The sequence below is a fragment of the Notolepis coatsorum genome (assembly GCF_963971535.1).
Source record: "Notolepis coatsorum genome assembly, chromosome: 6".
Lineage (NCBI taxonomy): Eukaryota > Metazoa > Chordata > Actinopteri > Aulopiformes > Paralepididae > Notolepis > Notolepis coatsorum.
Window position 1 is genome coordinate 44,614,902 of NC_140170.1, and position 18,127 is coordinate 44,633,028.

The 18,127-nt window shown below is 40.8% G+C and overlaps 1 protein-coding gene across 4 annotated transcripts in view; it reads left to right on the forward strand.

The window, feature by feature from the left end:
* csnk2a2b (casein kinase 2, alpha prime polypeptide b) overlaps positions 1–18,127 on the forward strand; it is a 48,529-nt gene that overhangs the window by 25,132 nt on the left and 5,270 nt on the right. For all 4 annotated transcript variants that reach the window (XM_084317560.1, XM_084317562.1, XM_084317563.1 and 1 more), the window contains 5 exons: positions 564–647; positions 8,721–8,831; positions 11,462–11,563; positions 16,231–16,331; positions 17,711–17,859. In XM_084317560.1, coding sequence (XP_084173686.1) covers positions 564–647; positions 8,721–8,831; positions 11,462–11,563; positions 16,231–16,331; positions 17,711–17,859 — 547 coding nt within the window. The remainder of the gene's footprint in view (positions 1–563; positions 648–8,720; positions 8,832–11,461; positions 11,564–16,230; positions 16,332–17,710; positions 17,860–18,127) is intronic.

Below are 18,127 nucleotides of genomic sequence, written 5' to 3' on the forward strand. Positions count from 1 at the left end.
TTCCGGTTCCAGAACCGGAAGTTAGGAACCGGTTCCTATTAGAACCGGTTCTCGGTGCCCAACCCTATTTATCAGCGGTGCTCGTCTTGCCCCTGGCTCACTGACGCAAACACTCTGATTATACAGGGATTTATTTTCTTACTACAGGGATTTATTTTCTCCTACATTCATATACAAAACACAAAGACCTACACAACCACCAGATCAGGAGGACCCAAGCGCTCGACTGTGCTCTGGTCTAGACGTGTGATCGACACTACAGTGTTTCAGTGTTTATCTGAACAACCTTTATACCTGAGAGGCGTTTTGAGGGACAAGGCTTAACCCTAGATTCAGTGATCTGTATCTAACATTAGATGTGTGTGTTTCTTAACCCTAGATTCAGTCATCTGTATCTAACATGAGATGTGTGTTTCTTAAGCCTAGATTCAGTCATCTGTATCTAACATTAGGTGTGTTTCTTAAGCCTAGATTCAGTCATCTGTATCTAACATTAGACGTGTGTGTTTCTTAAGCCTAGATTCAGTCATCTGTATCTAACATTAGATATGTGTGTTTCTCAGGCTCTGGACTACTGCCACAGTATGGGCATAATGCACCGTGATGTCAAACCCCACAATGTGATGATTGACCACCAGTCGAAGAAGGTAAGTCTCTCTCACTCGCTCTCACTCACACATGCACACACAGAAAATGATTACCAGATAGTTAAAGCTCTCTGGCTGTATGTTGTATTATTAAAGCTCTCTGGCTGTATGTTGTATTGTTAAAGCTCTGGCTGTATGTTGTATTGATACAGCTCTCTGGCTGTATGTTGTATTGTTAAAGCTCTCTGGCTGTATGTTGTATTGTTAAAGCTCTCTGGCTGTATGTTGTATTGTTAAAGCTCTCTGGCTGTATGTTGTATTGTTAAAGCTATCTGGCTGTATGTTGTATTGTTAAAGCTATCTGGCTGTATGTTGTATTGTTACAGCTCTCTGGCTGTATGTTGTATTGTTACAGCTCTCTGGCTGGATGTATGTTGTATTGTTAAAGCTATCTGGCTGTATGTTGTATTATTAAAGCTCTCTGGCTGTATGTTGTATTGTTAAAGCTATCTGGCTGTATGTTGTATTATTAAAGCTATCTGGCTGTATGTTGTATTGTTAAAGCTCTGGCTGTATGTTGTATTGATACAGCTCTCTGGCTGTATGTTGTATTGTTACAGCTCTCTGGCTGTATGTTGTATTATTAAAGCTCTCTGGCTGTATGTTGTATTGTTACAGCTCTCTGGCTGTATGTTGTATTATTAAAGCTCTCTGGCTGTATGTTGTATTGTTAAAGCTCTCTGGCTGTATGTTGTATTGTTAAAGCTCTCTGGCTGTATGTTGTATTGTTAAAGCTCTGGCTGTATGTTGTATTGTTACAGCTCTCTGGCTGTATGTTGTATTGTTACAGCTCTCTGGCTGTATGTTGTATTGTTAAAGCTCTCTGGCTGGATGTATGTTGTATTGTTACAGAGGGCTGACCTTCGAAGATTTTTTTGGCAATCGAAGCTTCGGGGCCGGCCGAGCTCGAAGCTTCGAGAAAAAAAAAGAAAAAGAAATGAAATTTGTTTAATTTTTTATTATTATTTTGTATCTTATGTTGTGGAACTTGTTACAGCACTTTGGTAAACTTTGTTGTTTTTAAATGTGCTCTATAAATAAGGTGGATTGGATTAATTAATTAAGTAGCCCCTTTCGTGACTGTGACGCAGCCAACAAGGTTTCACTCGGCTGCGCTGCCTGGGTGCAGTGGGGCTGCTCTCACAGCCAACGACATGACATTACATAATTATGTTGCAACCTTCGTCTATCAAGCAAACAATTATATAAATATTTATATGTAGTTGAAAGAGACAAAGGCAGAAATCGACTTAATTAAGCACGTTTTATTAAGACATATTTTTATATGGGTCGGGACACTTTAAAAAAGCAGCACAATGAACACATCTGTCCGACATAGTCTTAAATAACAAACTGCATTGCTTTGCTTCTTCGTCGACATGTCTGCTGCACATGTCCTTGTTGTTTTCAACACAGATAATCTCCACGTGCTTGTAGAGAGGTGGAGTCGAGGCGCCGCTTACTTTCGTTTCATTGGAATGGAGGCGGGAAGGCGCCGCTTACTTTCGTTTCATTGGAATGGAGGCGGGAAGGCGCCGCTTACTTTCGTTTCATTGGAATGGAGGCGCAAGATTTTGGAGGCAAAAAAAGATTTTTTTTTTACAATTAATATATATATATTTTTTTGTTTAATGTTCGAAGCTTGTGCCATCGAACGAAGCTTCGAAGCATTTAAGACGGCTCTCTGGCTGTATGTTGTATTGTTAAAGCTATCTGGCTGTATGTTGTATTGTTACAGCTCTCTGGCTGTATGTTGTATTGTTACAGCTCTCTGGCTGTATGTTGTATTGTTAAAGCTCTGGCTGTATGTTGTATTGTTACAGCTCTCTGGCTGTATGTTGTATTGTTACAGCTCTCTGGCTGTATGTTGTATTGTTAAAGCTCTGGCTGTATGTTGTATTGTTACAGCTCTCTGGCTGTATGTTGTATTGTTGCAGCTCTCTGGCTGTATGTTGTATTGTTACAGCTCTCTGGCTGTATGTTGTATTGTTACAGCTCTCTGGCTGTATGTTGTATTGTTACAGCTCTCTGGCTGTATGTTGTATTGTTAAAGCTCTCTGGCTGTATGTTGTATTGTTACAGCTCTCTGGCTATATGTTGTATTGTTAAAGCTATCTGGATGTATGTTGTATTGTTACAGCTCTCTGGCTGTATGTTGTATTGTTAAAGCTCTCTGGATGTATGTTGTATTGTTACAGCTCTCTGGCTGTATGTTGTATTGTTACAGCTCTCTGGCTGTATGTTGTATTGTTAAAGCTCTCTGGATGTATGTTGTATTGTTACAGCTCTCTGGCTGTATGTTGTATTGTTGCAGCTCTCTGGCTGTATGTTGTATTGTTAAAGCTCTCTGGCTGTATGTTGTATTGTTACAGCTCTCTGGCTGTATGTTGTATTGTTACAGCTCTCTGGCTGTATGTTGTATTGTTACAGCTCTCTGGCTGTATGTTGTATTGTTAAAGCTCTCTGGCTGGATGTATGTTGTATTGTTACAGAGGGCTGACCTTCGAAGATTTTTTTGGCAATCGAAGCTTCGGGGCCGGCCGAGCTCGAAGCTTCGAGAAAAAAAAAGAAATAATTTGTTTAATTTTTTATTATTATTTTGTATCTTATGTTGTGGAACTTGTTACAGCACTTTGGTAAACTTTGTTGTTTTTAAATGTGCTCTATAAATAAGGTGGATTGGATTAATTAATTAAGTAGCCCCTTTCGTGACTGTGACGCAGCCAACAAGGTTTCACTCGGCTGCGCTGCCTGGGTGCAGTGGGGCTGCTCTCACAGCCAACGACATGACATTACATAATTATGTTGCAACCTTCGTCTATCAAGCAAACAATTATATAAATATTTATATGTAGTTGATAGAGACAAAGGCAGAAATCGACTTAATTAAGCACGTTTTATTAAGACATATTTTTATATGGGTCGGGACACTTTAAAAAAGCAGCACAATGAACACATCTGTCCGACATAGTCTTAAATAACAAACTGCATTGCTTTGCTTCTTCGTCGACATGTCTGCTGCACATGTCCTTGTTGTTTTCAACACAGATAATCTCCACGTGCTTGTAGAGAGGTGGAGTCGAGGTGCCGCTTACTTTCCTTTCATTGGAATGAAGGCGGGAAGGCGCCGCTTACTTTCGTTTCATTGGAATGGAGGCGGGAAGGCGCCGCTTACTTTCGTTTCATTGGAATGGAGGCGCAAGATTTTGGAGGCAAAAAAAGATTTTTTTTTTACAATTTTTATATATATATATATATATATATATATATATATATTTTTTTTTTTTTGTTTAATGTTCGAAGCTTGTGCCATCGAACGAAGCTTCGAAGCATTTAAGACGGCTCTCTGGCTGTATGTTGTATTGTTAAAGCTATCTGGCTGTATGTTGTATTGTTAAAGCTATCTGGCTGTATGTTGTATTGTTACAGCTCTCTGGCTGTATGTTGTATTGTTAAAGCTATCTGGCTGTATGTTGTATTGTTACAGCTCTCTGGCTGGATGTTGTATTGTTACAGCTCTCTGGCTGTATGTTGTATTGTTACAGCTCTCTGGCTGTATGTTGTATTGTTAAAGCTCTCTGGCTGTATGTTGTATTGTTACAGCTCTCTGGCTGGATGTTGTATTGTTAAAGCTATCTGGCTGTATGTTGTATTGTTACAGCTCTCTGGCTGTATGTTGTATTGTTACAGCTCTCTGGCTGTATGTTGTATTGTTAAAGCTCTCTGGCTGTATGTTGTATTGTTACAGCTCTCTGGCTGGATGTTGTATTGTTAAAGCTATCTGGCTGTATGTTGTATTGTTACAGCTCTCTGGCTGTATGTTGTATTGTTAAAGCTATCTGGCTGTATGTTGTATTGTTACAGCTCTCTGGCTGTATGTTGTATTGTTAAAGCTCTGGCTGTATGTTGTATTGTTAAAGCTCTCTGGCTGGATGTTGTATTGTTAAAGCTCTCTGGCTGTATGTTGTATTGTTACAGCTATCTGGCTGTATGTTGTATTGTTAAAGCTCTCTGGCTGTATGTTGTATTGTTACAGCTCTCTGGCTGTATGTTGTATTGTTAAAGCTCTCTGGCTGGATGTTGTATTGTTAAAGCTCTCTGGATGTATGTTGTATTGTTAAAGCTATCTGGCTGTATGTTGTATTGTTAAAGCTCTCTGGCTGTATGTTGTATTGTTAAAGCTCTCTGGCTGTATGTTGTATTGTTAAAGCTCTGGCTGTATGTTGTATTGTTAAAGCTATCTGGCTGTATGTTGTATTGTTAAAGCTCTCTGGCTGTATGTTGTATTGTTACAGCTCTCTGGCTGTATGTTGTATTGTTAAAGCTCTCTGGCTGGATGTTGTATTGTTAAAGCTCTCTGGATGTATGTTGTATTATTAAAGCTATCTGGCTGTATGTTGTATTGTTAAAGCTCTCTGGCTGTATGTTGTATTGTTACAGCTCTCTGGCTGTATGTTGTATTGTTAAAGCTCTGGCTGTATGTTGTATTGTTAAAGCTATCTGGCTGTATGTTGTATTGTTAAAGCTCTCTGGCTGTATGTTGTATTGTTAAAGCTCTGGCTGTATGTTGTATTGTTACAGCTCTCTGGCTGTATGTTGTATTGTTACAGCTCTCTGGCTGTATGTTGTATTGTTAAAGCTCTCTGGCTGTATGTTGTATTGTTACAGCTCTCTGGCTGTATGTTGTATTGTTACAGCTCTCTGGCTGTATGTTGTATTGTTACAGCTCTCTGGCTGTATGTTGTATTGTTAAAGCTCTGGCTGTATGTTGTATTGTTACAGCTCTCTGGCTGTATGTTGTATTGTTACAGCTCTCTGGCTGTATGTTGTATTGTTAAAGCTCTGGCTGTATGTTGTATTGTTACAGCTCTCTGGCTGTATGTTGTATTGTTAAAGCTCTCTGGCTGTATGTTGTATTGTTAAAGCTCTGGCTGTATGTTGTATTGTTAAAGCTCTCTGGCTGTATGTTGTATTGTTACAGCTCTCTGGCTGTATGTTGTATTGTTACAGCTCTCTGGCTGTATGTTGTATTGTTACAGCTCTCTGGCTGTATGTTGTATTGTTACAGCTCTCTGGCTGTATGTTGTATTGTTAAAGCTCTCTGGCTGTATGTTGTATTGTTAAAGCTCTCTGGCTGTATGTTGTATTGTTACAGCTCTCTGGCTGTATGTTGTATTGTTACAGCTCTCTGGCTGTATGTTGTATTGTTAAAGCTCTCTGGCTGTATGTTGTATTGTTAAAGCTCTCTGGCTGTATGTTGTATTGTTAAAGCTCTCTGGCTGTATGTTGTATTGTTAAAGCTCTCTGGCTGTATGTTGTATTGTTAAAGCTCTCTGGCTGTATGTTGTATTGTTACAGCTCTCTGGCTGTATCAGGGAACAAACTTAACTTTTTGACTTACCAGCCATTTGGCTGGTAGATTTTTAAAAGTACAAGCCGGGCAGATTTTTTACTAGCCAAAAATTATAAATAGCTTTTTAGTATATCGCCATGTGTTATTATTACATATAATACTCTCATATGCTATTTTCAATTAATATCATAAACAACATAAGGAATATTAGCATAATTTTGAGTGGACTGAAGGAATGAGTCAGCGTTAATAGTTTTAAATGCAAATAATTTATTGAAACATAGAAGTGGGGTCGGGACACACATTTTATTTCAATTTTTTTAACTGTTTAACCATGTAGTGTAGCACTTTGGGATCCCAGTGAACAAAAAGTGCATTACAAATCCAATCTATTATTATTATTATGTGTGGCTGCCACCCTGGTGGACATCTGTGCTCTACTGAGTGCACCTTTCTAGTCTAGAGAGAGAGCGCATTTTGTCAACACAAGTTGGAACCCTGAGGAAGCGATATAAGGAAACGAATTGCTCCGCTAATCGCTCATGTTGACCCCGCCCCCAAGTCGCTCACCGCTCACCTTGAATCGAGCGCTCCCCGCTCCCCGCGGCACATCGCTTGGCAGATTTTTTTTTTTTTTTGGGAGCATGGTGTAAATTAGCTCAAACTACAACAGTCTACACCCCCTGGGCCCCTTAACAATTGTTTGTATTGAGCCGCATTGTAATTGTACCCATTCTGCAATGTTAAATAACGTTGTTTATCCATTCACTAGCTCTATTAAGCGATGATAGCTAGCCTAGCCACAATGCTATGGTCGCTGCCATTAACGTTAGCATGTAAGCTAACGACAACAACAATGGCGTCAAAACTTTTTCTAACAGAATGTGAGTGACAAAGCCTGAACAGGATATCACAGGTTCACCCTTCTCATTGGTTGAAAATGGCCTTCCTGTTTGTACATCGCCATCTGTTGCTTTGGCATTGTACTACATGTAGTATATTACATCAGTGTTAAACCACTGTGAGCGGCCTGGAGGGAGTGGATTGGAGGAGAAGCGGTAGATGCAGTGTATTTTGTTAGCCGCCAGGTGGCGGGCAGACCTTAAATTCTAATCGCCAAAGAATAAATCTACAAGCCAGTGGCGCTGGGCGTGTAACTATTTTGTACCCTGGGCTGTATGTTGTATTGTTACAGCTCTCTGGCTGTACGTTGTATTGTTACAGCTCTCTGGCTGTATGTTGTATTGTTGCAGCTCTCTGGCTGTATGTTGTATTGTTACAGCTCTCTGGCTGTATGTTGTATTGTTAAAGCTATCTGGCTGTATCTTGTATTGTTAAAGCTCTCTGGCTGTATGTTGTATTGTTACAGCTATCTGGCTGTATGTTGTATTGTTAAAGCTCTCTGGCTGTATGTTGTATTGTTAAAGCTCTCTGGCTGTATGTTGTATTGTTGCAGCTCTCTGGCTGTATGTTGTATTGTTACAGCTCTCTGGCTGTATGTTGTATTGTTAAAGCTCTCTGGCTATATGTTGTATTGTTACAGCTCTCTGGCTGTATGTTGTATTGTTAAAGCTCTCTGGCTGTATGTTGTATTGTTACAGCTCTCTGGCTGTATGTTGTATTGTTACAGCTCTCTGGATGTATGTTGTATTGTTACAGCTCTCTGGCTGTATGTTGTATTGTTAAAGCTCTGGCTGTATGTTGTATTGTTAACGCTCTCTGGCTGTATGTTGTATTGTTACAGCTCTCTGGCTGTATGTTGTATTGTTAAAGCTATCTGGCTGTATGTTGTATTGTTGCAGCTCTCTGGCTGTATGTTGTATTGTTACAGCTCTCTGGCTGTATGTTGTATTGTTGCAGCTCTCTGGCTGTATGTTGTATTGTTAAAGCTATCTGGCTGTATGTTGTATTGATACAGCTCTCTGGCTGTATGTTGTATTGTTAAAGCTCTCTGGCTGTATGTTGTATTGTTACAGCTCTCTGGATGTATGTTGTATTGTTAAAGCTCTCTGGCTGTATGTTGTATTGTTAAAGCTATCTGGCTGTATGTTGTATTGGTAAAGCTATCTGGCTGTATGTTGTATTGTTACAGCTCTCTGGCTATATGTTGTATTGTTACAGCTCTGGCTGTATGTTGTATTGTTACAGCTCTCTGGCTGTATGTTGTATTGTTACAGCTCTCTGGCTGTATGTTGTATTGTTACAGCTCTCTGGCTGTATGTTGTATTGTTACAGCTCTCTGGCTGTATGTTGTATTGTTACAGCTCTCTGGCTGTATGTTGTATTGTTACAGCTCTCTGGCTATATGTTGTATTGTTGCAGCTCTCTGGCTGTATGTTGTATTGTTAAAGCTCTCTGGCTGTATCAGTGTTTGTTTATTAGGGGATTTTAATTATGAGCGGGCAGCAGAGTGACACAGGAATTAATCAACCCACGAATAAACATGCACACATTAATCTTTAGTATAACTACATGTCTTATGCCAAGGTCCACAGTGAAAAATAAATCATTCTTTGTGATGATGAATTATTATAATTGTTATTACTTTTATTCATCTTTTATATATCCAGGTTTAAAATGATAAAATAGAACAGATTTCCAGTTTCCATAGCTTCTAAGATCATGTTGCCGTCCATAGCTTCTCATAGACTATATAGTTTGGTTTGGAATTTTGAGTGCAACACACACACAATAATAATGACCATATTGTTTCTCTCTAGCTACGTCTTATAGACTGGGGTCTGGCAGAGTTTTACCACCCAGCCCAGGAATACAACGTCAGAGTGGCCTCACGATACTTCAAAGGCCCCGAATTACTGGTGGACTACCAGGTACCCAAGAGACACACGCACACACACGCACGCACGCACATACATACACACACACACACACACACACACACACACACACACACACACACATACCTCTTTATTAGTAATCCTTACCCCTGACCCCTAGCGCTTAACGTACATCTAACCTTAACCCAATTCTAATTTAGTCTTTGGAGGATTTCTCTCCTGGTCCTTTTTAAAAAGCCACATGAAAAGAATGTAGACATTCTGCCCTTTTACCTCGTCTTTGTTTTAATTAAACACAAATTTGAGTAAAGAAGGGAAAAAAACAACCAATTTCACCTCCCAAGCTTTAACTGTACACACCTACATGCATGCTTACGTGTAGAAACACAAGCGCTCCAATAATCACAATGTCGCGTTGCATTTTGCAGAATAGAAGTGTTCTACAAAGAACTGAAAGAAACGCCACCATCCAGTCATTCATGTGTATTCACCTTTATTCAGTTGGGCTGAAACATTACAATAGATCAGGGGTCTCAAACTCGCGGCCCGCTGGATGATATTTTGCGGCCCCGTACTTGACATCAAAGTTTAGTGTTAGTGCGACCCGGCGCGCAACTGTTTTCCGCGTCGTTGTGCGAGTTGGATGTTTTATTTATTTTATCACTTGTAGGCTACCATAGCGCAGGCTCATGGCAGCAACGTTACGTTAGTGACTTGGTTGAAACGTGATTCCGTGTGGAAGGAAAATATATCCAGTGCGTATGGCAGGCATCCTCAAAATTCTCCGCTCATCTCCTCTGCAAGCACTGCTCCACTGTCTGTGTCTGTCTACTCTGGTCCAATCACATTCAGCGTCCCGTCAGCTTATTGCTTAATGACAAGCATAGAGTGCTGCTTTTGCTTCCGCGTTTTCCCTGATTGGCTGCGCCATGCCCCGCGGCAGGCGCGGCAACCGCAGAGCAGAGCGGCAGAGCGAGCGGAGCGGCAGAGCGCGAGCAAAATTAGGTAACCGCCCAAGTAATACGCCATGATTTTCATTCGGCGCTTCAGCTCACCTGGCAGAGCAGCGGTCCTGCGGTCCTGCGGTTCGTTGTTGACGAGTTCGAATCCCATGAATCTTTTTTTTTTAACGTGATTTTTTTTTTAACGTGTATTCTTTCGCCGGTTAAGGTTAGGCATGGTTAAGGTTAAGGTTAGGCATTGTTTCGGAGTTGGTTAAGGTTAGAACGGTTAAGTTTAGGCGCTGTTAAGGAGCTGGTTAAGGTTAGAGTTTGTCAAAGAGAATGGCAATATTCTTTCTATGGTTAAGGTTAGGCATGGTTAAGGTTAAGGTTAAGGTTAGGCATTGTTTCGGAGTTGGTTAAGGTTAGAACGGTTAAGTTTAGGCGCTGTTAAGGAGCTGGTTAAGGTTAGAGTTTGTCTTAGAGACAGCCTATTTCCGCACTGCCGCTCTCCGCGTTGCCGCAGTCACATGGTCAAAGCAGCCAATCAGGGAAAACGCGGAAGCAAAAGCAGCACTCTATGCTTGTCATTAAGCAACAGGCGTCCCGTCAGCGTTTCTCTCCCCCCCCCCACCCACAGTCTGCGAATCAGAGCAGAGTAGGGCGGGTCTTCACGGAATGCGTGTTGTCTTTCAGCGGGTCCCAGTCAGAGCGAGTTGACAGCGCATCGACAGGTAGTCTAATCTGCAGGTACTGTAGCTAGTAACCTCGTTCCCAGTTTTATCCCTGTGAGATAAATGTAGCTAGTAGCCTAGTTTCGCCAGCAGGCAGTTAGTAGAAAAATGTGGCATGTTCAAAGAAAGTAAAAGAAAAGTCGACAGTGAAAATAGCTGCAATTCAAAGGTGCATGGACTGAAAAATATGCGTGCATCCTCCCAGCACCAAGAAACGGTAGCTCTTGTGAAGAGTGGCAATTTGAAACGCCACTATGAAACAAAACACAGTTATTTTGATGCAGCCTTTCCTCAGAATTCAGTGCTAAGAACCACAAAAATAAATGGAATGAAATCATATCAAGCTGCAAGCAGAATTATTGTTAAAAGCTATGTCGCAACGAGAAAAAGCAACAAAGTCCTCACTCAGTGGCATGGGTGTTGGCTAAACACAAGAAGCCATTCTCTGATGCATAAATAATAAAATAATGTATGACTGAAGTGATGGATACCATGTTTGAAGGCAAACAAAAGCAAATCCTCCTCAGATAGCACAGCAACCAGAATAACTGAAATACTGGCTGATGATTTGATTAAACAGTTTTGTGATAGAATAAAAAAAAAATGCACAGTGCATTTCCATAGCTGTGGATGAGTCCACTGACACCACTGAGAATGCTCAGTTGCTGGTGTTTGTGAGGTTTTAGTGAGTTTGTGAGAAGATTGGATCAGTTGTACTTTTTTTGAATACTTTAAACCCTTTTTTTGTGGAATATTTTATGCGGCCCAGCCTCACCCAGACTCTACCTCCAGTGGCCCCCAGGTAAATTGAGTTTGAGACCCCTGCAATAGATGGTGCCCTATGCGCTGCAGCTACACAAGCCATCGTCCGTTTCTAGAGACTCATCACTTTCCGTTCTCTGCTCTGCCATGTTGTTGTTGTTTTTTCTGACTGTATTTATGTTTTCATGCTTGTGTGTGTTACTTTAACTCTGTATGTGTTTTGCAGATGTATGACTACAGTCTAGATATGTGGAGCTTGGGCTGTATGCTGGCCAGTATGATATTCCAGAAAGAGCCCTTCTTCCATGGACAAGATAACTATGACCAGGTATGCACACACACACACACGCACGCCTGCGGGCACAGACGCACAGATACACAGACCAGGGTTCACACAAGGTCCTTGAAGTGCTTAAAGTGCTTGACTTTTTTTACCAAAAAAAGTCACAGCCTGGAATTCCTTAAACAGCCCATTTTTTAACAAGGTGCTTAAAGTCCTTGAAATTAAAATCAACCATTCGCATTGAAAGTTTTGTTCATCCACGATAAAACTGTTCTGAATCAAGAAATAATTGTTTTTAATTTAAAGTCTAACTAATTTTCGGAAATTGGTTTTAAGCCATAAATATTGGATCAGATTTCTTTTAAATAAAAATCTGCATTTAAAAGTTAATTGGATCCTTTTAAATGCCCTTTTTAAAATGAAAAATAGTGCTGGGAAATGTACTTGAAAGTCCTTGAATTTCATTTAGCAATGTCTGGGGGAACCCTGACAGACACACAGACACACACACTTTGTAGTGGGTTGTACGAGGTTGTCACATGTTGGCCACGCTGCAAAGTCATGATATGAATCTCTAATGCTGTTCAGAAACCTAAGTCTTACCATAACCTTACCGGAGACCATATGCTTAACCCATTCTCCGCCACCACTTTGATTCGTCCTAATCCATTTCCTGCCAGCTCTATTTGTCTATGGAGATGTTCACCTACTTTGCAGGGCTATAACTTTTTAAATTGTATTGCTAAATTGACATTACTATGGCCCATTCAACATCGATTAGCTATTGTTCAGGGTGTAGGAACGTTTTACTTTTTCATTCACACATTCATATAAAAATACTGTCTAGAGTATAAATATGTTTTTATCGTTTTCTGCAGTAATTCCTAGAACGTGAGATATAGCCATTTATGCATATATTACATCATCAAATGCAGTTTGCTAGCGATTGACGTCAGATTAAAAAATTCAATTGTACATGGTCCTAAACGTCATGACTCATCATCTGCTGGTGACCGGGGGGGGGGGGTCGTTTATAATGCAATGACCGACGTTAAATGAATCATGTAGAATGGGTGATATATTGATCATAGTAGTTTGTATGGATAATAATAATCAAACACGCTGAAACTCACCGCAGCTTCCTCGTAGCGATGGGGGGTGATACTGGAGCAAAAAGTTCGCTATTATGGGATGTTGATCTAGATCAGGGGTCAGCAACCTTTTTGACATGGAGTGCCTGTTTGAAATATAGTTGTAACTAGTGTGCCTCAACAATATTCCATGCATCGTAATTTTTTTTCTTCTCATAATCAGGTCTTTTTAACACTTTAACTGCCAGAAGACGAGTTTAGGCGTCCTTCCCCGCCATGCTCAAGTTGCCGAAGACGCCGTAACTCGTCTTTGATATCAATATTTCAAAAATCTGTGATCGGATTCATATTTCCCATCCGCTGGCCTGAGACCCACCAAAAAGCCCCACTGAACCCTCTAGCGGTTCAAGAGCGCCATCTGGTGGCCGATCGGCGCAATCGCCAAACAGGAAGTTACTTGGACGATGTGCTGTTCACCCATATTACTTCCGGGCACTCGGTATAGGTTCCGGCATTCTAGCTCGTCACAATACATAGCGATCCGTTGCCAATAACTCGACAAACAACATGATTTGGACGTATATACTATTATACAAGCTGGAAATGGACCGGATATTTTTACATCCCATAATGGAAAACTGTCTACCCCACGCTGATCGCCCAACGGCCCGCGGAGACTGGGGTGAGTTTTAGCGTGTAATATTTCCGTGTTCGACACTAACTGCTATGATGAACATTTGACCCACATTAGATGAATGGTATAACGCTGCCCACGGAATTATAAACGCCCCCTCGCCCATCCGGTCAACATCAGATGACGTGTAGTAACTTCCAGAAGTCCGTCCAGTTGGATTTTTTTATATCGCGCCGATTGCTATCAAACTGTATTTGATCATCAATATAATGCATTTGGGGCTATAAATCACGTTCTGGAGAAAGCTGCAGAAAGAGATGAAAACATACTTATACTTTAGTTCATATTTTAGTATGAATATGTGAATGAAAAAGTTTAACGTTCATACACCCTGAACAATACATATAGGACATTGAATGGGCCCTAATAATGGCAATTTAGCAATAGAATTTAAAAAGTTATAGCCCTGCAAAGAAGGGGAACTTCTCCATAGACAAACAACCTATGGTATATCATGAATTTAGCCTTAGGCAATCAAAGTGTTAATGATAATTTTTACATTATTACATCATTATTGTTATTGTTATTATTAACAATATTATTATGATGGTTGTATCAACCCTAAATCTGAGTTGGGGGGGGGGGGGGGGGTGCAATGCAGACAAACAGCTGCATACAGTGCGACCATTTCACTCACATTTGCCCATTCATTTTTGGATACATCACACACCATCGGTGTGTGTACTGTACGTGTGCTGTCATAGCTCCACCTACAGGCCTAATGGAGAACACCAGGAGAACACCAGCATGTGAATGTGAGGTATATCGTGTAAATAAGTTTTGATTGATCGCAAGACTACACTGTAAAAAAATAAATTATAATAAGTTACCAGAACTTAAAAATATTGAGTTCAGTTACTGTGCATTAAGGTTTTCAGTTTTCAATCATAATAAGTTAACAGAAAAATAAGTACACAACCACATTATTTCAACCTAAAAAAAACTATGTTTATTGGTAATACTCACATTTTGAGAAAAAAATATGGCTTTTAACATGTGCAATGTTCAATGAAATAGAAAAATAAATAATAAAATGTGTTGATTAATCCCACTGGTCACAATGGTGACCGTAATAATGTTTTTGTTATAAGGCTCTGCAAATGTTACTGAATGATGTAGCAATGTATTTCCAGCTAAATTGAAATAATAAACAAATAAAGGGTCTCAATTAAATATGTGGTAGTAAAAAGAACCTGTGGGAGGATTTCAACAAGATGAATGCGATAACAGTGCAAAATATTTCACTATAATATTTCAAAGCAAAAAAAAAAAAGTCTTTGTTTTTTTTGTTTTGTTTATGCTGCCCCCTGTGCCTATGAAAATGCCCCTGCGTGCCTATGCAGCATATATATGTCCAAATAACGTTGTTTATTGAGTTATGGCAACCGATCGATTATCCAGTGTGTCAAGATGGAGTCCCGCGAGCGATCGCGAGTGGTGGACGGAATATGGGTGACACCAAGCACTGCCGACCCCACTTCCCCACTTCCGGTTTGGCGATCGGCCACCAGGTGGCGATATTGAACCGTTGGAGAGTTGAGTGGAGATCCCCAGCACCCGTCAATGATCCGTCGGTGAAATATGAATCCCATGACAGATTTTTGAAATATTGATCTCGATGACGTCGTAATCCGTCATTGGCAGATTAAGCATGGCGAGGAATGACGTCTGAATCTGTCATTGGCGAAAGATGGGTTAATCCTAAAATGAAGATGAACAATAATTATTTTTTTAAATGTATTTAATTAATTAATGTATTACTCCCACTATCGAGGGGTCAAATCAAATCAACTGTATTTGTAGCCCGACATCACATGGAATAGCCCCCATGGGCTGTACAAGTCTTCTTGTACAAGTCGAGAAGAAACATCACAAAAGATCAACAACAAAAACCACCATCAAATTCAAATATGCAACACTCCCAGACTTTCCCCAATGAAGATAAGGAACTAGGGGTGTAACGATGCATCGATTAATCGAAATGCATCGATTCTAATGTGTTCGATTCGATGCATCGATTTGAATGTTAGAATCGATTATAATCGGGGGGGAAAAATTATTATTATTATTTTTTTATGTTTTTTTGTGTGTATTGTTTTTATTGACCTATAGTCCATTCATGCTGAGTGAATCAGTTCCCCCAGCCACATTTGTGTATTCAACATTATTTAGGGAATTAACTGATTAAAAATGTATCTACCGGTAATCGAATCGTGGTCAAATGAAGAGATTTCATGATGCATTGAATCGTTGCCTGAAGAATCGTAATCGAATTGTTGTGAGGTCGAATCGTTACACCCCTATAAGGAACGACTCACTAATAACCTAGCAATAGGGAAAAAAGCACCACAGAGGTGTGGAGGAGAGAAACCTCAGATCGGCTGTTCAAAGGGGATCCCCCAACTTGGATGTCAGTGATAATATAGTGTTGCAAATGGATGACGGATGGATGGAGAATAGAACAGGCGAATATTTGGTATGAATGTATGTTGCATTGCAATTATCCTGTGTGTGTGTCTGTGTGTGTGTGTGTATCCGTATCAGCTGATTGCACACATCTGTTAAGACATTTGGTTCTAAATTCTAGTAAGGTGTCTTGCTCCAGACATAGCGATCTATCTGAAGATATATTGATGTTTTATTTTACCTTGCGGCTTGGCCAACGAGTGAGGAGCCATTGTACAATGGGCGCCATGTTCCTTTTCAGAAGTAAGTGCAGATGTACAAATATCTGCATTATGTAACATCGGCCGACGGCCACCATAACATCAGCGCCTAATAACATGGCACAGGTCAGCTAACAGCCGCGGACAAGGTTTGCAGAGCTAACATGGCTGCCGCAAAACATTTTAAAATCGGTGGCTCAACACACACACACACACACACACACACACAGTGTTCTAACTCAAATCTGTTGTATTTTGTAGCTGGTGCGGATTGCAAAGGTCCTGGGAACAGATGAGCTGTTTGGCTACCTACGTAAATATCACATTGAACTGGACCCGCGCTTCAAAGACTTGCTAGGACAGTAAGTACACACTCCACTCCTCTAAAATATTACATAATATACACTGGTTACTCTGATTGGCCATCAGTCACATCTAGCTGTGTGGTGCTCACCGCCTGCCCTAGTCCTATAAGCATCTATAGTGTCTAGTGAACAGAAGGCCACGCCCCCTCAGCCTACTGAGAGTTGGCTGTGCTCAGAGAGGCTGCACTAAAACACTTGAACAAATCCAATGATACATCTGAAGCTGAAAAAATTATACCTATGACATTAACATTCCACAATAATCTTTTTACGACTTAATGAAAACATTATTGTACGGGATCTTTAAGTTGACTTCTGTCATGCCTCTAAACACCATGGTTACATAGTGGCACCAAAGTGTGGAGCAGCTGTAGGTTCACATTGAGGGTTTAAATATCGTAGGCAGAATAACTATATTGGATGCTTCCTTTATCCACAGTCACAATTTGATTGATTGAAGTGCTGGAAAATGATTTTCCAAACAGTAGAGGGAATCCTATTTCCAGAGAGATGTCATTGTGAACATTGAATCCATATGTTGTGTTTTTATTTAATTACAGTCTTGTAGGGAGTCGGGACTGATACCTTATCATTTCATTGAGCTGTAATTAAATAAACGCAAAGATTGAATGTCCCCGATGACGTCACTGGTGGCCATATTCAAACTCATTAACTCTCAATAACTGTCAAACTAAATGAACGTGTGGGGCGGTCAGGTGGCGTAGTGGAGATTGCGCTCGTCACCAATGCAAGAGGCTGCGGTCTCGACTCCCGGAGTCAGCATTGCTTGAGGCTTGGGCTGATCGTCATACTAACTCGTTTGGCTGAGTTAGGGGGAGGGCAAGTCGTGGGTGGTAATCTGGCGTTGTGGACAGCGACGCCTACAGGTCTGGGCGCCTGCTCAGCGGAGGCAGGACTTGAGTTTTTTTGTGTCCTTCATTTCTTTTCAAATTTCTATGGTATATTTTCACAAGTGAATAAACAAACTGCCCTCAGAGCAAAATTGGATCCCTGGAGCACAGCTAGAAAACCTCCTGAAAACGTACTATTTCATTGCCCCCCCCCAAATTTAGTTAACAAACATATTCTAGGCTTACGTTTGGTTCACAGTGCCTAAAGATCTTTTTTAGTTTTTATTTATGATAACCTACTGTAAGATAGCATGATTTTAAGAATTACAGCAAATAGTATTTTGCAGGCTCTGCAAGCAAATCCCCCTCCTCTGAAACTGCATAGTGCACCTTTTTTAAAAGGACAACCGTGGCCAATGAGCTGTGGAATTGCGCCATATTGGTTGGCAAGACACGTCCTGAGAATGTTATGAATAAATGAAAGGCTTGCTTCCTTATTTACTTCCTGTGTGTGTGTCCCTTCAGACAGAGCAGGAAGCGCTGGGAGCAGTTTGTCCAGACAGAGAACCAGCACCTGGTCACTCCTGAAGCCCTCGACCTGCTGGACAAGCTGCTGCGTTACGACCACCAACAGAGGCTGACCGCCACCGAGGCCATGGAGCACCCCTACTTCTGTAAGAACACACACACACACACACACACACACACACACACACACACACACACACACACACACACACACACACACACACAACCATCATCATCATCATAAGAGGCCAATTGTCTGAGGCCATGGAACATCTGTACTTAAGTATGAATAATATACACACACACCTCTTTTGGGACTATTTAATCCATCCCCTCTTCCTCCTCTTTTATCTCCCCCCTGCTCTCTCCTCCCCCTCTCTTTTCTCCTCCCCCCTCTTCTCTTCCTTCTCCTGC